At 40.6% G+C, this 21,227-nt stretch overlaps 1 protein-coding gene and 1 non-coding gene across 2 annotated transcripts; one reads left to right on the top strand and one right to left on the bottom strand.

Annotated features, from left to right (window-relative positions):
- Positions 1 to 721: 721 nt before the first annotated feature.
- Positions 722 to 793, bottom strand: Trnaq-cug. Its single transcript has one exon. It is a non-coding gene; the product is annotated as a tRNA-Gln (tRNA).
- A 293-nt stretch (positions 794 to 1,086) lies between these two features.
- On the top strand, positions 1,087 to 20,509 carry Rab11a (RAB11A, member RAS oncogene family). The gene is made up of 5 exons (XM_038322429.2): positions 1,087 to 1,264; positions 10,440 to 10,635; positions 11,798 to 11,991; positions 12,574 to 12,654; positions 20,123 to 20,509. The coding sequence occupies exons 1-5, from the start codon at positions 1,225 to 1,227 to the stop codon at positions 20,260 to 20,262; spliced, it is 651 nt and encodes a 216-aa protein (XP_038178357.1). The 5' UTR covers positions 1,087 to 1,224; the 3' UTR covers positions 20,263 to 20,509.
- The last annotated feature ends 718 nt before the right edge of the window (positions 20,510 to 21,227 follow it).

The raw sequence follows: 21,227 nt of genomic DNA, 5'->3' as shown, positions 1-21,227 counted from the left end.
GACTAGCAACGTGAATTCCATCTATAGGTTGAATTCTCTTTTCCACGACCTAACATATGCTTCCCAGGACTTATTAGGTGAATATCCCTCTATGTGTATGGAGGGTGGGGTGCTGAGGGGCAGAGGAGGACAGCAGGGCCAGCCTGGGCTACACAGTGATTCCAAAGCCATTCTGGGTTACAGAGAGGAGTGAGGACTGACTCCGACAACATTAAGAACAACGCAACCATGAGGAGACGCTGTGGCAACTCTCGAGTCTGAACGTTGATATTCGCTAAAATGGAAAATTGCCGTTCTCTTGTGTTAAATTTATTTAACCTGGTTTAGCTTGTTGGCCAGCAGATAGGACTCAAGATCTTGATGAATCTTTTTATGAGGAGGGTGGGTGAAGTTCTCTTAATGACATCTGGAGATAGTGCCAGAGATTTCTGAAGAGATTGAGTGGGTGAGAAGTGCCTATCCTTAACTGAAGCTTAGTGTAGAAAATTCTAGCAAAAGGAATCAAGTACCAAGCTTTCTCCAAGTCTTCAAAAAAGGACTAAGGGTTTTAATTACTGGGTCTCCATGTAGCAGACACTACTGAACTGAAGAGACTAATTAGTGAAGTCTTCATAGGTAAATACTATATGTGATTCAATCCCAGAGCAGATATAACAGAGTTATTCTATTATTCAATATGAATTAAAAATAAATATAATGGCCAACAAAAGGCTAAAGAAATAGGTTCCACCGAGATTTGAACTCGGATCGCTGGATTCAGAGTCCAGAGTGCTAACCATTACACCATGGAACCAACACGACGGCAGTGATGTCTTCGGGTGTCTAATTCTGACAAAACCCCGCCCCTAACCGGAAGCCAAATACTAAGAACCTGTGCCAGGCTTCCCTACATGGTTAAGGAAAAAACAAGCCAAAGACCCGGAGGGCTGTGGCCAGCTGGGCATTTTAAGGCTGTTTTCCCTGTAGGCCTTCCCAGGCCAGGTAAGAGTGCGAAGTTCATGCCTGGGCGTCCCACCCTACCCAGCTAAGGGGCGGGGCGCCATTTCTCCGGAAGTACTTCCTGTGAGGGGCTGGGGCCTGACGGAAGTGACGCAGAGCCAGGGCGGGGCTCTTCACCGGGTCCGGCAGCTGAAGCTCAGCTCTCCGGTTACGCCTGCAGCGACGCCCCCTGGTCCCGCCGCCGTCGCCACCGCCGCTCCCTCCCCTCAGCTCCTCGGCCGCGCCATGGGCACCCGCGACGACGAGTACGACTACCTCTTTAAAGGTGAGCCGTGGACTGCCGAGTGCCCATTCGGGGGCCCGAGACACTCCCGTGGGACCCGCGCGAGGGCTAGCCCTGCTCGGGACGGTGCCCGCCTCAGCGCTTCCTCCCTGCCGCCCCGACGGGGGTCCCGCCACTCGTCGCGGTTCCTGCGCCCCGGGGAGGGCTACTGGGCCTTGTCGCCCCTCGCTGTGTGTCTTCCCTGACGGCTGCGTTCCTCACGGCCGGGCAGTTTCTTCCCTAGGCATCGCGGGCCCTTCCTCTCGGATGCTCGCTGCCGGCCTCACATCCCCTCTGACAGGCCCCTGCCTCGGCTCAGCACCCGTAGTGGGGCGCCGACTCTCTCCGTGGGCTTTTTTTCTTGTTTTGTTTTTTTAAGCTTTTTCTTTTCTTTTTGCTTCCTTTCCCCTCCCTCCGGGTGAGCCCTTCCTGGGCTTCGGCCAGATTGCCCGTCCCAGGGCCCCCACCCCCATCCCCGCAGACCTCGAGGTCGGCACCCGTGGACTGCCCTCTCCCTCCCCACCGCCGGGAAACTCCGTGCCTTTCCTTTTCACTTAATGTTTAGCGCTCCGCTGCAACCTGGCTCGTGGGAGGGAGAGCAGGGGAGGGCAAGAGGGGGCCGTCCATCACCCCCGGCGTGCGTGCACTTGTCGCAGTGTCCGAGCGCAGGCGACTTCCCACCTGGCCTCTTTAACCCCCTTCCCACTCCTGTCGCTGCCGGGCTCCAGCCAGACCCGGATGGCTCCTTTACTTTCGGGAAGGGGCTGCGGATGGGTGGTGGCTGTTATCCCTGCCAGACCTGAAGGCCCAGTTCCCGAACAGGAAAGGTTGCGCGCTGCACAAATACTAGCTAGCTTATCACCGTGGACTGCTTGCTTCCTGCTGCAATACTGGGAGGATCCAGCAGGAAGGGAAGGGCCCTGGTTGGTCCCGTACCTTTCCCAAGCGGTGGGAGAGGGTTCTAGTTGGTAGCGTGCTTTTAGGGAAATGAATTTCTTGCAAGGTGGGGCAGGGGTGGGGGGCGTTGAAGCGAGCGGCTGAACAGAACGTGGGAGGATGGGGAGTAGATAGAGAATTGCTTATTGGTTGAGTCCGGAAAGAAGCCAAAGTGAAAGGATACAGTTCTCAGCGAAAAGAGAGTACAGTGAACGCTTTTTTTTTTTGTTGTTCATGAATGCGCTCTCGCTTTCATAGTCTTGCCCTGCTCCTGAATTAGAAGGGCAGCCATCAGTAGTGTGCCGAACAAAGATCATTACCAGAGAGGAAGAGGCCATTGCTCTGAAAGCTTCTCTGTGGAGGGTGGAGTTTCAGGAGTGTTAAGCATGGTGTTTCTGACTTTGCCATTGGGTGCTAAGAGTGACCGACTAAATGATGAAGCAGGAAACACTTCTTTTGCGTTACCAAATACTTTACAAGCCTTGGCTTACCCGCTGCTGGTACACCCTTACCAGTCTTTACTCCTCCGAATATTCTGTTTATAGGGTAAGGACCTTACGTGTCTATCCTTACTACCATATTGGAAAATAATTTACAGTAAGAAGGTACCAAACTTTAAAAATATTAATAGGAAAGCCTGGTGTGGTGGTCCTGCCTTAAAATCCTGGCATTTAGGAGGACGAGGGAGGCTGATCATGTGCGTTCCCGGCCAGCCTGGTCTACATAGTGAGTTGCACACGTAGTGAGAGCCTGTCTCAAAAAAATCAAAACCAAACCTAAAACAAATAGGAGTCCTAGAATGTTTGTTGAAAGCATCTGAGATGATGTGAAATTACTTAAATCCCAGGAGACTTTGGGGTTTAATCAGTCAAGGGAAGTTTATCTTTAAGTACTGTGTGAGGGCAGTTAGTACCTAGTCTCTAGAAGTCATTTCTTCCATTTGATTTGCAATGTGAAGGTTGGTTATAGAAAGCTGTTTATTTTTCCTCAGAATATTTATTTGCCCTAGATTGGCTGAAAGAATTTAAGTTTCTTTTACGTTTAGACCATTCTTTGAACCACAAGAAAACACTGGGGTTTTATATTTGCATTGTGACCTTGTAAAAGTTAACTTTTAAAAAGTATTTTTTTATTTTTTGAGATTATAATATAATTATATCGTTTCCCCCTGCTCAACTTTTTATTTCCACAGTAAAGGAAATACTGTGATACCTTTTTGAGGAATACATGAGATTATAAAGTTTACTCTTGTGAGGACTCAATAAATAAATGAAATCATTATAGTTCTTGTCAGATTTTTGAGCCATGAATCTTTTTTGAAATTTTTCTTTTTTCTTTTTTCTTTTTTTTTTTGGTTTTTCAAGACAGGGTTTCTCTGCAGCTTTTTTAGAGCCTGTCCTGGACCTAGCTCTTGTAGACCAGGCTGGCCTCGAACTCACAGAGATCCGCCTGCCTCTGCCTCCCGAGTGCTGGGATTAAAGGCGTGCGCCACCACCGCCCGGCTCTTTTTTGAAATTTTAAAATTGTTTTTTTTTTTTTTTTTTTCGAGACAGGGTTTCTCTGTAGCTTTGGAGCTAAACTTGCTCTTGTAGACCAGGTTGGCTTCTAACTCACAGAGATCCTCCTGCCTCTGCCTCCCAAGTGCTAGTATTAAAGGCGTGTGCCACCACCGCCCAGCTTAAAATTGCATTTTTTAATATGTGTGTGTTAATATGCACACAGCACATGAGGAGGCAAGGGAACAACTTTTGGGAGTCAGTTATTTCCTTCTACCTTGTGAGTCTCAGGGTCAAGCTCAGGTCGTCAGGCTTGGCAGGAAGCACCTTCACCCACTAAGCCAGCTTACAAGTTTTAATCAAGAAGCAAAGAACTAAGAAACTTCTGAATTATTTTGTATCTTTGTGGGTTCTGGCTTTATTTTTTGTACATTTTGCTGTTTAAGACTGGGTATTTAAAAAATTCTGCTGAGAAGAGTTTCCACTTTTTAGAAACTGCTACAGGATGTGAGTCACTTTATTTTTTATTTCAACACTGATTACTTAGCCAATTTTCTTACTTATACAATTATTTTTAAATGATTTTATTTCATAGAGATTTTTTTTCACTAAGATGAACTATAGCATTTCTACTTTGGAGAAGGCTAACCTAGCACACTTGATAGTTAAGGAAATTGGGGTTTATAATATTTAACATGAAGGACAGAGGCAGGTGGATCTCCGTGAGTTTGAGGCCAGCCTGGTCTACAAGAGCTAGTTCCAGGACAGGCTCCAAAAGCTGCAGAGAAACCCTGTCTCAACCCCCCCACCAAAAAAGTTAATCTTGTAAATACACCAGTGTGGTTAAGGTGCTGTGGGACATAGTGAGGAAGCTGGACACCAGGACAGTCAAAGTGGCACTTTGTGGAAGCAGCTGGGAGCGCAATCTACCTCTTGCAGCTTTCTCTCTTGAGTTGCTTTGAAGTCCAGGTGTGATGATGAATCATCAGCTGGTCATTGGGGACCATCCCTGTCTTGAATCTTGCTAGCTTTTCTCTCATAGCTTTTGGTTGAGTAACTCAGATTCTGATGGACCTGAAAAACTTGTTTACACTTCAGCATCATTGATGCATTTTATTTTAAAGACTTGGTGAGGTTGGACTGTGAATGTGGTTGAAAGTAGAAATTCTTTTGAAAAGCAGTGTGAAAGTGGTTAGTGATTTTAGCTGCGAAGTTTGAAAAGCCAGTATTCTGTGTGTGAGGTGAGGAGTTAGCAGTAAATGAGCTTACCACAGAAGTAAAACTAAATGTGGACTGCACTTGGAGGCTCATGCCTGTGATGTCAGTACTTGGGAGGCTGAGGCAGGTGGATAGCCATGTGTTTGAGGTCAGCCTGGGCTACAGAATGAGATCCTGTCTCAGAAAAAAACAACAAAGACAATAGCAAAAATACCTAAATGTGGTTAGAGATAGAAACTTAAATTAAATAATGGATAATTAATATACATACTCTGCTTTTACAGTATTTAGCAGTCTAATATTTGTGGTGTGTATAATACATAAAGCATATATTTAAGCAGATTAATATTAGGCATTAGGCTGAGCTTCAGCAGATGAGGCTATCTGGATTCTAGGGAGGCATTATATTGGAATTATATTGATATTTGATGTATAGATATTGTTATTTATCTTATAGTCATGTTGTTTAGTATGTACTCTATAGATGGCCAAAATTGTGGAATATATGTTTATTTAACCTAAGATGTTAGTAATGGATACATAAAAATTACTAAAAATTTCTTTACATTTATTTTTATTGCATTTATTTGTTTGTGTGATTGTGTGTATGTTGGGGTTGTGAGCCACGGTGAGGGTGTGAAGGTCAGAAGTCTGTTCTTTCTACCATCAGACTTGGCAGCAAGTGCCTTTACCTACTGAGCTATCTTGCTGGCCCATAAATTGATTTCTTTATTGGATATGAACATATAGTTTCCTATATTAAAAAAACAAACAACAAAAACCAAGTGTAATAACTTGCCGGTGTGTAATAACTCACTGATAAATCATGTGTTTAGCATGAACCATAGGTTTAGATCTCCAGCACCACTGGGGGAAAAAATTAAATGTTGCCATCTTAATGAGAAAAAGTATTTTGAGTAAAAATTGTTTGATTTTGAGTCTGCAAAGAAAGGATCGTTAAGTTTTGTTTTTTTAAAAAATCATAACTAATGAATTGTCTTTTGTTTATTAGATAATTCATTAATTTTCATCCATCCATCCATCATCCATCCTTATCCATCCATCCATTGAGCCTAAATAGATCACTCTTGTTTTGATTCTCACTTGGTTAGGAAATAGAACCTTCTCTCCTCATGTTACATTTCAATATTTTTTTATTCTTATAAAACTGGAGTCTTCTGTCATTTCAAATATCCTTTTCCTTTGACAAGTTGATAGTCTTGACTTTGGTGATCTTGTCAGTAGCTAGTTGGTAAAAGTATTTTATAGTGTTAGAGCATTGTGAATGTTGAGTTGTTTGCAAACTATTGCTACTTCTTAAATAATAAAATTAATTGGTTACATGGGGGAGTGGATTCTTCACTCAGCACGGTATAAAGACTTGATGTTGGTGAGATGGTCAACTTAGTCCTTAGTTAAAAGTAGAGGTCAGAACATGAGCCAGGGGCTGCAGTTATGGTTCAGCAGTCAAGAGCACTTGTTACTTCTACAGAGAACCTGGGTTCAAATCCAACACCCACATGGTAGCTCACAATCATTCATAATTCCAGGTCCAGGGGACGTGACAGGCATGCATGTCATTTACATACTTGAATGCAGGCAAAGCATCCACATACCTAAAGTAGGATTTAAAAAAAACCCTGAAAACCAAAAAATGCAAGAATGGCTAATATTTTAAAACAAAACAAAACATGAACTACTGCTGGAGCTTCTGTGGGAGACATACGTTGTTCTTTGAAGGTATGCCCCCACTAAAAGGTGGTGCTAGCCAGATGCCATGCTCACATGTGTTCTTTGACTTTAAATTGTGACTGGCTCCTGAGGTGCTGGTTGAAATGGGGAGTGTCTGTGAATTAATTAGATGTGTTCTAACCTTTGGTTTTTCTTCTTCACTATATATACCTCTAGTTAGTGTTGATGCTAATGTGGGACCAGAAGTGATTCAAAGGAAATTTCTTTAGCAGGTGATCTGGCCTCCTTTTTTTTAAAGTTCATGTGTTTATTTTATGTATATATGTATGTTTGTGTATGTTTGTTTTGGTGGTGTATGGGCTCACACCATGGCATGTGAGTATAGAAGTCTAAGACAGTTGAAGGAGTTGATTCTTTCCTTTCTACTAAGTGGGTTCATGGGATTGAATTTAGGCCTTTCGGTTTGGTAGCTGTAAGCAGAGACCCAGACCCGAAGAATCACACAAAAACTGTATTAATCACAACACTGTTTGCCTTTACCTGCTGAATCATCTCCCAGGCTTAAGTTTCTGTACTCTTAGAGTGACTGAAGGATTGCTAGGAAAGGTGTAGGGAGTTTTGGCTAAAACCCAGACTAGGTTCTTGGCTGGGACCCTAGCCCCCACCCTGACACGCCCCCCCCCCCCCCCGGAGTTGTGCTCTGACCATTTAGCCTCTTATACTAAGAAACAACAGTGACTGTATCTTATTAATAGGGAGGCTCTATTAACGTAGCTAATATTCAACTTCATATCTACAGTGGTGGAGTTTGGAAACCTGCTTACTAACTAGCCATTCTGTAAAACTGAAAGTGTGGTTTTTCTGTTTTCATGACTTTGACATTATTTACTGCTATCCAGTAAAACCATTAATGTCTGTTTGCTAGGGTACCCTCTAATTGACTACAAAGATAGAAATAACTTCTCTTTACTGCACGGAGTCACTGCTGCTGGGATTTCTTGCTGAATCAGCTGATAGAGGAAACCAGAAAGATACACATTTGATAATGCATGGTTGTTCTAGGGCCAGCTTGTGTCTGTTTCTGTGACAGGAAAGGTGTGCATAAGGGGCTCTCTTACTCCTTTGGCTGGTCTGCAGTCAGCCTTCTTTCTGCATGTACCATCACATCCCAGTCTTCTGAGTAAAGCATGGCTTATTATTTCCTGGCCTTAACCTTTTGTGTTGATTTTCTCTAGTCTGATATATAAATCAATCAGCTGGTTTAGAAGTCAGCAGTAGAAATACAGTGTTCACTAAAATACCAACAGAAATTTTTATGAAGGAAAAAATGTTCAGCTAACAAAAACAAAAATCAAAACAAAAAAATGTTCAGCTCAGAATCTGTAAACCTACAAGCCCATTTTGATATTCCCCCTCCCTGCCAAGACAGAGTTTCTCTGTGTAGCCCTGGTTGTCCTGTAAGACCAGGCTACCTGCCTCTGCCTCCTGAGTGTTGAGATTAAAGATGTGTGCAATACCCCTCCCAATTTTGATCTTTAGACTCATGCTTTAATACAACTTATCTGAAGTTGGGCATGATGGCACACACCTATAATCTCAACAAAAGATTTTGAGTTCTAGACCAACCTTGGTTCCAGAGTGAGACCTTCTCTCTCTCCTTTTTTAAAATTATTTATTTTTATTTTATGAGCATTGGTGTTTTGCCTGCATGTGAGGGTGATAGATACCCTAAACAGGAGTTACAGACAGGCAGTTGTGAGCTGCCTTGTGGGTGCTGGGTATTGAACCTGGGTTCTTTGGAATAGCAGTCAGTGCTTTTAACCACTGAGCCATCTCTCCAGCCAGTGTTTTTTTTTTTAAAAAAATTTTTAATTTTAATTTTTTTTTTAAAAAAAAACACAAAAACAAAAAACACCTGGAAGTCTATATAGACTAGGCTGGCCTCTGCCATGACCCTCTCTTAAAACAAACAAACAATTCAGTTTGTTTCTCAACTTTGTTTACCTTTTTTGTTTGTTTAATTGTTTTGATACAGGGCCTCACTATGTAGCCCTGACAGGCCTGGAACTCTTTGTAGACCAGATTGCCTCCAACTCACAAGATTTGCCTTTCTTTGCTTTCTGAATGCTGGGATTAAATGAGTGACCATGCCTAGCTTTGAAATATTTTATTATTTTATGTGTGTGGATTGTTTGGTATGCATGTATGTCTGTGAACTTGTGTGCTATATCAACAGAGGCCAGATGAGATCCTTGAACTAAAATTATAAACTTGTCTGGAGTTAGAGGGTTGATCTAGCACCATGTGGGTGCTAGGAATCAAACCTAGGTTCTCAGGAAGAACAACTAGTGCTCTTAACCATTGAGTCATTTCTCTAACTCCTCCCCCAATTTTTAAAATTACATTTATTGTTACTAGAGAGGTGATTTAGCGGTTAAGAGCTGGCTGCTATTGTAGAGGACCCAGTTCAGTTCTCAGCACCTGTATTTGTCTGTTTATCACTACAGTTCTCTCTTCTGGCCTCTGGATACCTCCCCACCCCCATACACCATAGAAAATTATATTAATTCATCACTCACATGCAAGCTCTGCACACATGTGGAGAATAGAGGACAACTTGAGGAGTAGTAGTCTGTCTTCCTAGGACCATGTAGGTCCTAGGACTGGAACTCTAGTTCCCAGGCTTGGCAGCAAGTGTCTTTACTTGCTAAGTCATCTCACTAGCCCTATTTGAAAATTTAAAAAGGATAGTAACACTTTGGGGAGAAAATACTTAGTAAATAAACTGCTTTCTAGCCAGGTGGTGGTGGTGGTGGTGGCGGTGGCGGCGGCGGCGGCAGCGCAGACCTTTAATCCCAGCACTTGGGAGGCAGAGGCAGGCGGATCTCTGAGTTCGAGGCCAGGCTGGTTTGCAAGAGCTAGGTTCCAGGACAGGCTCCAAAGCTACAGAGAATCCCTGTCTTAAAAAACCAACAAAACAAAACAAAAAACCCTACTTTTTATTTTATTCATAGAAAACAAGTATAATCAAAACTTGATTTTACATTTTCTAGAGTCCTAAGTGAAAGTGTTTGCCCTTCTTGCTTTGACTTTGACTCAGTATGTCAGAATTGTTAGGTTCCTAGGGCTCCTGTTTGTCCATAGCAAGGTGAGGTGTCCCTGTGGCTTTCTGCCTGTCTATGAAGTGTAACTATTAAAGATGATTATAGTTTCTATGACCAAAGCAGCAAAGCGTGTAAGCCTCATGCCTCATGTTTTAAATGTGTTTCAGCTCTCATATTACGCAAAAGTCTTCAACAAAAGTAGTAGAATGTACACATTTCCCACTCTATGCTCTGACATCTTTTGTTTGATGTTTAAACAGTGTGAATAACACAAGTTGTTGTTTACCTTCTAGAATACTTTCTAAGGTAATGAGGTTGGTATAAATTAAAGGTAATTAATGTTTGCATTGGTGGCTAGGATACCATATGATTAAAATTGCATTTTTAAGAGCTGGGGATATATATTAGTGGTCTGGTGTTTACCTTATATGTGTAAGGCCTTGGGTTTAAGTTCCCAGATAGGACAAAAAGAGAGGGATTTTTTTTTTTTTTTGATAGGGTGTTATGTCTGATCTGTGCTGAGTAGATGATGTGTGTAAGTCATTTTAATCTAGAAATAGATGAAATAGATTTCAATTGATTGATCATAGACATAAGATATTCAGTACTATACCTCTTTAAAATCTTTGGTTGTATTTATTTTGAACTCAAACGTCCTTTTATTAAAAGCATGTTGGTTATCTGAATGTGCTTGCCTTCATCCAGGTTATATATTTTTTTTTGTCTTTTCAGTTGTCCTTATTGGAGATTCTGGTGTTGGAAAGAGTAATCTCTTGTCTCGATTTACTCGGAATGAGTTCAATCTGGAAAGCAAGAGTACCATTGGAGTAGAGTTTGCAACAAGAAGTATCCAGGTTGATGGGAAAACAATAAAGGCACAAATATGGGACACAGCCGGGCAGGAGCGGTACAGGGCTATAACATCTGCGTAAGTTCATGGTTTCTCAGTTCTGGCATATGTTGGTATCAATGACTTGCTAGCTTTAAGTATTGTGAAGGTACAGTAGTCCTCCCTTAACCTTCTGGAAGGTGTGTTCCCAGACCCTCCATAGATGCCTGCAATCACAAATAGTACTGAGCCCTGAATGCTTCCAATTGTGGTTTGTTCTTTGCTTTTTTTTTTTAAATTCATTTTTATTTTTATTCATGTTTTGCCTGCATATGTGTATGTGTACTGCATGTGTGCTTGGTGCCTGTGGAGGTAAGAAGGTGGTAAAAAGATCCCAGAAAGCTGTTACAAATGGTTGTGAACCACCATGTGGGTGCTGAAAAACAAACCCAGTGCTCTTAACTGCTGGGCCATCTCTCTAGCCCTCTGTATCCTTCCTCTTAATAAACCCTTTGTAGCTTTTCTTTGGCATGCTCTAGTTGCTTTTGGGGGCCATTATTCAACAAACCAAGGGTTACTTGAACATAGGGAAGACGATAGTGGGAGGGCTAGAAAGAGACTTTATTTAACAGGCAGGTAGTTTACACAGTGTGGGTACATTGGACAAAGGGTCATGTGCTGGCCTGGATGAAGTGGAACACTGAGAAGTTTCGTCACAATACTTAAAATGGTGGCAGTTTAAAGCTTATGAATTATTTATTTTTGGAATTTTCCATTTAATATTTTTGGTCTATGGCTGACTAGGTATAAAAAGCCTCATAAAGGAACAACTACTGTCTACCACATCTATAGATAGTGTGTGTGTATGTCTCCATGTGTCCCATGCATGTGTGTGTGAGTGTATGTAAATGTGCACGTATGTGTATTATTATGTGTATAGAGGTTAAAGGACAACCTTTGGACTGGTCCTCACCTTCTACCTTGTTTGAGACATGTAGTATTTGTTGTTCACTGCTGTTTATGCCAGGCTACCTGGCACTTGAACTTCTGGAGATTATCCTGTTTCAGCCCCCTTCTCACTGTAGGAGGATCAGGTTTGCTGTCCTTAGCTTTTACATGGGTTCTGGATCCTCTGCTTAGATGGCAAGTGCTTTACCAGAGCTGTCTCCCTGCCCTATACCGTCTCTGTTTTGAGTTTTTTCTGGTGTTCCCTTCTATTTTGTGATTGTCTTCTGATAGTTACAAATGTTTCTGTTTGCAGATACTATCGTGGAGCAGTAGGTGCCTTATTGGTTTATGACATTGCTAAGCATCTCACATATGAAAATGTAGAGCGATGGCTGAAAGAACTGAGAGATCATGCTGATAGCAACATTGTTATCATGCTTGTGGGCAATAAGAGTGATTTACGCCATCTCAGGGCAGTTCCTACAGATGAAGCAAGAGCTTTTGCAGGTTAGTAATATGAGCTCCACAATAATACATGCTTCTGCATTTCTCTGTTTGAACATTGCTCCTCTATTCTTTAGCAAGGCCTTTCTGTGTGAGTCTGAAAAGTAGTATGCCAAGGAGTATCAGGGACCGACAAGGATGCACCCATCTACTTAGAAGCTGAACACTTTGGGCTTCATAGAAGATCTGCTTGTTTCTTGCTTCCCTTCTGATAATTTATTGAAGTATAAGTAGAACAGTGTTCTTACTACCCCAGGAGTTGGTATGGTCTAAGGTTTTGTTTGTTTGATGTTTTAGGACACTTTCTCATGTAGTCCAGGCTGGTCTTGAATTCCTGGTCCTGCTTCTACCTCTCAAGTGCTGGTTGGTAGGTGTGCACCACCACGGCCAGCTAGGTCTTACTCAGTCTTTTATCTTCCTTTGTGATTATGAGCTTATCACATCTGCTGTTTCAAACCTTGAGAGGGGGGGGTAACTCAGTGGTAGAGGGCTCACCTAGCATTGATGAGGCCCTGGATTTGATCATCAGCACTATTATAAAGCAATCAAATTTCACAATATTGAAAATTTTGTTTCTCTCCACAGAGAAGAATGGCTTGTCGTTCATTGAGACATCTGCTCTAGATTCTACAAACGTTGAAGCTGCTTTTCAGACAATTTTAACAGGTAAGATACGTGTTTTCAGGTTACACCAGAGAAAACTGGAATTTTAGGAACTGATTTAAACAAATTAATTAGGAAACTGTTACGCCATCTGAAAATGACTATCATTTATGAGCCACTGTAGCCAAGAGTTCCTTGGGAGCACAGTTACAATTCTTTCATGTTGCACTTCAGTCACTGGGTTCATCTGGGAAAAAGTTCTTAGAAAATAATTTGGTCGCTTGTGTTCAGGCCATGTATTCTATATTTCATGGTCAAAGGGACAGAGTTGTGTTTTCTTTTTTGAAATGCACTTTAATAAGGTAAATACTGAGGTACTAACTATGGAGTGATATAAATAAATGCCTCTTGAAATTAGATAAAAATCTGGCTGAACAGATGACTCAACATTTAAGGGTACTTACTGGTCTTCCAGAGCACCTGAGTTGTGTTTCCAGCACCCATATGGGGCAATTCACTGTTACTTACTTTGTAGACCAAGCTGGCCTCAAACTCAGAGGTTCACCTGCCTCTGCCTGAAGAGTGGATTAAAGGCGTGTGGCATCATATCATAAAATTGTTTTTTGTTATCTGAAAAAAAATCAATAGGCAGCTGGAGGGGAATAGACAGTTTGTGGTACATAGCAGCTCTTTTCATTTAAAAAAAAATCTGTTCTGAGTGATCTCACTGCAGATTTTTTTAAGCTTGCAATATTTTAATGAATACACAGTTTGCCTCCAAGTCCTACTTGCTTTGTCTTTGTTTTTCTACCATGTAGGCCAGGCTAGCCTTGAACTTTCAGAGATCAACCTGTCTCTGCCTTGGAAGTGCTTAGATTAAAGGCATGTGATACTATACTTGGCTTAATATTTTAACGTTTTAAAAATTAAATCTTATCTATTCATTCAAAATATCAGGGGTGGGGTCATAGTGTTCATGTGGTGGTCAGAGGACAGTTTCTTACAGCATTTGGGTCATCAGGCTTGATGGCAGGAGCCTTTACCCACTGAGCCAAATGTAAAATTACATAGTATTGGTAATGTTTTGCAATAGATCTTCACTTTATTTACATCCTTTAGTCCTCAGTGGTTCCAAGAGTTTTCTGGTGGTGCTTTTAGTAGTTGACTAGTGCCAAGGTGGGCTGGTGGATTGCTCCACCCCTCCTTTTTAGATCAGCTTTGTTCTTTCCACCTCAAGTTTACTAGGAGATTGGGTTGGAGAGGGGCATGCTGCTAGGGATCCAACTCTGTCTTTAGCATGCCATGTAAGCACTGTACCAACTGAGCTTCATCCCTAAGAGAGGTTTTGAACTACTGTTTTTCATACCCTCTTTTCATTTCAATAATTTCAGAGGTGATTAAAACTTACAATAATATTATAAAGAATTTGTGAGTACCTGTACCCCATTTCCTTAAGTATAGTGTCTTTTCTTTCTATTCACCTGTTCCCTTCTCCCTCCCCTAAAGATACAGGCACACATACACAGAGACATACACACACACATAGACACAGACACACAGATATACACACACATACACACAGACACACGACACTGACACATACATGTGTATACAGCACCATGTGAAAGTAAGTGCTGCATATACCTTTTCCTGTCTTTTTTTTTGTAATATTTACTAAACACAAGCACTTTCTCTTTTATAACCACAAACTGTGACTTAATCATATCAGTGTTTAGGTACAGACCTTACTCATTCTGCCAGTTGTTCCAATAAAGACTTTGTTAGTTAAAAAAAAAAAAAAGTCTGGTATCAGATCATATGTTCCATTCAGCTGATCTGTCACTGCGTGGCAATCGTTCCTTTAATTTCCCTTTATTTACCAATCTTAGTATTTTTGAAAGGTACAGGTCATTGTCATTTTCTCAGTTTGCGTTTACTCAGTGTTTCTTTATGATTAAACTGAGGTGTACAGCTTGCCACAGGAACACCACACAGGTGGTTTCAGGTCATCATTTAGGAAGCTCCTGGTAATAGGTTTGTTTTACTCATTATTGGTAGCTTTAACTTTGACCTTTAGTTCAGGTGCTCTTAGTCAGGTTTCTCCATATAATTAGTAAGTTCAAAGTAAATGCCTAATTTGAAGACTAAACTCTTAATTCTGTAGCTGAAATAGCTTTAATTCATGTAACATACTGGCTCCTTAAAACACAGCTAAAGCCAGTTTGGTGGTGCATACCTATAATCTCAGCCCGTGGGTGGAGCTTTATGAGTGTGAGGTCATCCTGGGCCGTATGACATATAAAATAAAAATGAAGGGGCTGAAGTCACCAGGTGTTAACTTTATCAGAATATTAAGAATTGTTAAAGAGTTTCTAAATTCTACTTTACTTTTGTGTGCATGTATGTGAATATGTATCTGGGCCCAAGAGTTGAGGTCCGAGGACAAGTGTGGGAGTCAGTTTAGTTCTTTCCTTCTACCGTATGGTTCCCAGGAATGGAATGTGGATCCCTTTACTCATCTTGCCAGCCAAGTACTGGTTCTCTTTTCATTAGAGCTAATGGTAATTTTGTTCTCACATGGAGCAGAAAATGTTGGACTATCAAATTGGAATGTTTTTTGACCTTCAAGAACCGTATATGATGAGCAGGGGTTTGAAGAGCTTAATAAATGAGAAGCTTTTGAAGAGGCTGTCATGAAATTACCCTGGCTCCTGAGCTTTAAGAAACTTTAGAGGAACTAAAGAATTTTCTTAATTATTATTTTATTTTGTGTGTAGGTACACCTAAGTGTATGTATGTGTACCGCATGGCTAAGGAGACCAGAGAGGGTGTCGGATCCTCTGGAACTGCAGGTGGTTGTGAGCTGCCTTGTGAGTGCTTGAAACAGAACAGAGTCCTCTGCAAGAACCGTCAGTGCTCTTCTGAGCCATCTCTTCAGCACCTATGAAACTAACAAATTTAAGTCTCTTGTTCCTTAATTTGGAACAATTGTGTGTAATCTCTCTAGAATTATTTTGCCAGCTGTTCCACAGGTCCCATAGATTTAAAAAAAAAAAAAAAAGACTGACTTTTTTGCCTTATTTAAAGCTATACTATATTATTATTTCATTTTAGTTTAGACGTCCTATAAGAAATTCTGATGGAAGGTGAAAAAGGATTGCTTTTTTCTAGTTGCTCCTAACCTTTGGACATTTTGTTTCTTTGTTTGTTTTTTGTTTTATGAGAGAGGGTTTCTCTGTGGCTTTGGAGCCTGTCCTGGAACCTAGCTCTTGTAGACCAGGCTGGCCTTGAATTTACAGAGATCCACCTGCCTCTGCCTCCCGATTGCTGGGATTAAAGGCATGTGCCACCACTGCCTGGCCCTTTGGACATCTTGAAAAGGAACTGCATTCATTCCTTTTCAAAAAAGTAATCACATTCATTTTGTTCTAAAGGAGAACAGATCCTTGAGGAAAGTGTAGAACCTGCTTCTGTCTTAGCATGTTACTGACCCCTCCCCCACCATGAACTAAGTAAGCCTTTATAAATCAGATCTCTGCTGGACAGTTACTGGTTATTATTTCCTCTCCTCTCCTCTTTTCTTCCCTCTTCTCCCCCATTTCCCCCTCCCCTCTCTTCTCCCTCCCTCCCTCCCTCCTTCCCTCTGTCCTTTTTTTTCCTTTTTTCCTCTTTGTGTTTCAAGACAGGGTTTCTCTGTAGACACACCCAACACAAGAAACTTAAAGTAAATTACTTGTGGAGCTCTTTAGAAGTCTTTAGACCTGAATTTTCCCCCGATTCCTTTTGTTTATTGTCTTGTTGGTATTTTTCAAAAGTGGATATGTTTTTAGTGACAGGAGTAAACACAGTGCAGTACCTACTGTTTCTAGAAGAATGGAGCACTTGGAGACTGTTGCACAACACTGATCAAATTTCTTGCTTTGTGATGAGCTCTCTTTAATTATTTACCTCTCTGTCTTCTAAGAAGTCTCCCTTTGTCTCTCTTCTGGTGTATGCATTTGTATTTTATGGAGGAGTTTCTGATGTTTTGGTTTTGTTCCCCTAACTTAATCTTCAGAACAGCTTGTAAAGAAGTTAAATTTTAACAGGGGTCACATATTTAATGATTTTTCTCTTCAAAAAGATGATCTATCCAGTTAGGTATTATTAGTGGACAACATAAAGAACGAATGGTATAGTTTAACCACAAGTTGATGATTATCATTATTCCTTAGTCACTAGCCTGAAGGGAACTCTCTTTTCCCTGGACACATTCCCATTCCATTCTTTTTTTCTCATTCTTTTCTCCTTCCCTCATTTTCTCCCTCCCTCCTCCCTCCCTGCCTCTCTCTTCCTACCACAACCCGAACCCCTTCTTTGAGATAGCATATCATTGTGTAGCTCTGGTTGACCTAGAACTCACTCTGTAGCTTGGATTGGTCTCAGACTCACAGGGATTCACCTACCTTTTGCCTCTTTGCCTCTGCCTCTCAAACACCGAGATTAAAGATGTGTATGGCACCACATCAGGCTTTTTTCTTTTAGAGCAATTTTAAAAGTATTTGTTTATTTTGTGTCATGGTGGGACTCATTGAATGCACAGTGTGAGAGTGAAGGTCAGAAGACAACCTTCAGGAGTTAGGCTTTCTCCTTTTAATATACAGCTTCTGGGGATTGTACTGAAGTTGTCAGGATTAGGGACAAGTGTCTTTATCCACTGGGCCATCTCACTGGCCATCCCTATCCCCTGTCAGTGAAAGATCTGGCAGCATCACTTTAATCGATAGCTTGTCTTTATTGCCTTCTTTCTTTACTGATACTTCTTCATCTTTGAACCACTACCAACCTTCTCAGACAAATTTTAGCTACTTCCCTAAAAGATTATACAAAAAATTTACATTTTTGGTGTTGTGTGTGTGTGTGTGTGTTGTATGTGTGTGTGTTGAGTGTTGAGTGTATGCCCCATGCATGGGGGTGATTAAAGAGGCCAGAAGAGGAAGTCAGATGCTCCCATAGCTGGGATTAGAACCAGTTGTGAGCTACTTGACGTGGGTGCTGGTAATTGAACTCAGGTCCTCTGGAAGAGCAGTGGGTTCTCTTAACCACTGAGCCATGACTCCAGCCTCATTTATTAACTTACTGTTGTTCAACCTTAGGGGAATTTTTTTTTCTAAATTTGCTTATTTTTAATTTATGTGTATGAGTGCTTTTCTTTATGGATGTGTATACCACATGTCTGCCTCGTGTTCATGGAGGCCAGAAAGGGGCTTTGAATCCTGTGGAACTGTAGTTACAGATGGTTGTTAGCCACCATGTGGGTGCTGAGCACTAAACTCAGGTTCTGCAAGAGCAGTAAGTACGCTTCAACTGTTGTGCCATCCCTTTTAGCACCAAAAAACTGATTTATCTCTTGTGTGACTTCTAGCTTACCTAAACCAGAATAGATTATACTAGTCTATTTTAGTAACCATCAGTGTTGGTTCCTGACCTATGACCTTTTTATTACTTTTAAATAAATCCCAGATAATAAGTCATTTTATTTTCCAAATATTTCAGAATGTTTTAAAAATGGAATTTAAATTCATAATACAACCCCTAGAAGATTTGTAGTAATTTCTTATTACCACCGGCTATTTAAACAATATCAAACATACTCAAGCATTTTTAAAAATTACAATTTAAATTAGGATCCAGATAATGTTTATACATTATAGCTGGTTGATGTGTTTTTGGAACTTGTTTTGAGAAGGATCTCTCTACATAGCCCTGGCTGTCCTGGAACTCACTGTTGACCAAACTGGCCTTGTAACTCACTTGTAACTTGGGGGACATTCACTTGCCTCTGTCCCCCAAGTGCTGAGATTAAAGGCATGTGCCACCACACCCAAACTTTTTGGACCATTTTGATCATCTCTCTATCTCTGTTTTTCCCCAGGAAGGGTTTCTCTGAGTAAAAACTCTGACTGTCCTGGAACTAGCTCTGTAGACCAGGCTGTCCTCAAACTCGGGAGATCCACCTGCCTCTGCTTCCCAAGTGCTGGGATTAAAGGCATGCACCACCACTATCTGGCTTTGAATATATATCTCTTATTTTCTATTTTTTACTGTGTAACTTTATACTTTTAAAGTGTAAACTCTTTTTTTCATATGAACAAGGCATGATTCTAAATAGTCACAGACTGTAGGTCTAAAATTTAAGGTCTACAGTATTTCTAGTGTGCAGTTCTTATTCAGATTTTCCCAAGTTTTTAAATAATATCCTTTATAGAATTGCCTTTTGTTGTTTTTAATGACAAGGTCTTATTACGTAGCCCTGACTGACTTGGTTACTTACTGTGTTGACCAGGCTGGCTTTGAATTCACAGAAATCTGCCTGCCTCTGTCTTCTGAGTGTTGAGATTAAAGACTTGTGCCCCTATGCTTAACCATGGATTTTAATTTTTATTTAAATAGCTACTGTTTTGGTAGCCGAAATAGAAAGCTTATACTCATCTGATTCTGTATCTGTCCTATTTCTGTATAAACAAATTCACCAAGAGCAGTTTTACCAGCGACACATGGAGCCCATGTAGGAGTACATTGTGTCCTTCCTAGTACATCATATTGGATTGCCTATTTCTAGAGTTTCCCTACCTTGTGATGGTGTTGCTTTAAAGAGGGCATTGGAGAAACAAGATGGAGGTCTGTGTTTGTTGTTCTTGAGAAGAGTATTGTTGTTTGATTAGGTAGTATAGTGCAAGGCCACTTTGAATGAGTTCAGTACAGATACTGGAGGCATTCACTAATATTGAATAGTTCCTTAAGCCTCTACTCTGTGGAACTAAAGCAACAAATGAAGCAAATATTTTAGTTTTTTACAAGATTAATGTTTAGTGAGGACTAGAAGGTTAATCTTGATATATGCCATGAAAGTAAAATAGTACGTGTATGTTAGATTATCTCCTTGAAATAATTTATCCTTAGCCCCAGAGGAGGACAGTGTAAGTAGAGGTCCTTTTCTCTTTTGAGGCTCTTGGGATTTTAGTATGGTTAAGAAATTGTGTTCTTTTATGCAGAGCCTAGAAAACAGTTAGGTCTATGTGATAGTACAGGTTTATTTTACACATTGTCAGTTTGTGTGAACTTTTTTTTTGGAGGGCTAGTATATATTTTTATGATTTAATTCAGATTTATGTCCATAAATATGGCACTGTTTAATGGGTGAACTTTCCCCTCTAAAGTGAAGAAACCTTGTTACTCTTCTTACTGTAACAGAAATTGTTTTTTTAAAAAAAATGCTTTGAATCTAGTTAGTGGCTATTTGAAAGTAAAATCTTACTTTTTGAGACAAGGTCTTCTGTAGCCAGCCTGTCCTTGAACTTACTATGTAGCCAAGTTTGGTCCTATACTCTACCTCCCAAGTGTTGGGATCACAGATGTGCACTACCATGCCTGGTCTAAAAATAAAAATGTTAATATGTGTGTTTTCTGTTCTGCATATCTTTCGTCTCTTTCACACAAACTCTTCTTGGTTTTACACACACTAAGTGTTTCTGTTTCTTTTGTCATTCAGAGATATACCGTATTGTTTCTCAGAAGCAAATGTCAGACAGACGTGAAAATGACATGTCTCCAAGCAACAATGTGGTTCCTATTCATGTTCCACCTACCACTGAAAACAAGCCAAAGGTGCAGTGCTGTCAGAACATCTAAGGCGTCTCTCTTCCCCTAGAAGGCTGTGTATAGTCCATTTCCCAGGTCTGAGATTTAAATATATTTGTAATTCTTGTGGTCACTTTCTGTGTTTTATTACTTCCTCACACTTAAGAATCTTCTCATGTGTTAAGTCTTTTAATTTTGGCTTTATAAAATCATCAACTTTGTCCTGAATGACTGCAGTTCTTTTCATGCTATGGCTTCTGTAGCCTTAGTTTAATAAACTGAATGTTTGAATTCCTCATTATTGTTTACTCTTCATCATGGAAGCCTGTCACTGTAGAACATAATAGAACTTGATCACTTGAAGCTCAGACCTATTGGTCCTGATTGAATCTAAGACAACCTTAGAAATAAGCTATTATTTTGCCACAGAGCAGCTTGTAAGACTCTCTTCTCAATGCAGTACATATTTTGACAGACCTAAGGATTGCCCTATAAGCATAACAGCATTTTGAGAGCTTGAAGATTTTCCATCGTGAAAGTCAATTTCTAAAATGCCTTAATAGGTCTATGTTGTAAATTTTTTCTTTAATTTTTGTAAGCATCCAAGACGATGGGGATTCTTTTTTTCTGGAAAAAAATTATCTTAATAAACACAAAGGACTATTTTATTTGTGTAGGGCATCATGGTTATGGGGTCGCAAGTTAACCTGCTGCCTGGCAGGCTAGTGGACTTCTGTCTGAGATGTCTTTGTTGCAGTGATTGGCAGCCTAAGTAGCTTAACCAGTCTCATTTTCCAGAAGTAGATTGTCTGGCATTTTTATTGCTCATGCAGTAACTAGCTTAATGCTAGTAATATCACATTTTGAAGTGTGAATTTTGTGTTTAAACCCTTCTAGTAAGTGAAATGCAGCCTATTTTTATCACCATATTCACTAACAAGCATGGGCAATTATTTTAACAATGCTTTTGAGTTCTACAGTGTATTATAGAATATAGTTCAGTTAAACCTTTGGTT

The sequence above is a fragment of the Arvicola amphibius genome, chromosome 3, assembly GCF_903992535.2.
Source record: "Arvicola amphibius chromosome 3, mArvAmp1.2, whole genome shotgun sequence".
Taxonomy (NCBI): Eukaryota; Metazoa; Chordata; class Mammalia; order Rodentia; family Cricetidae; genus Arvicola; species Arvicola amphibius.
The sequence above is the reverse complement of the archived record's forward strand: the minus strand, read 5'-3'. Positions and strand labels throughout refer to the sequence as shown.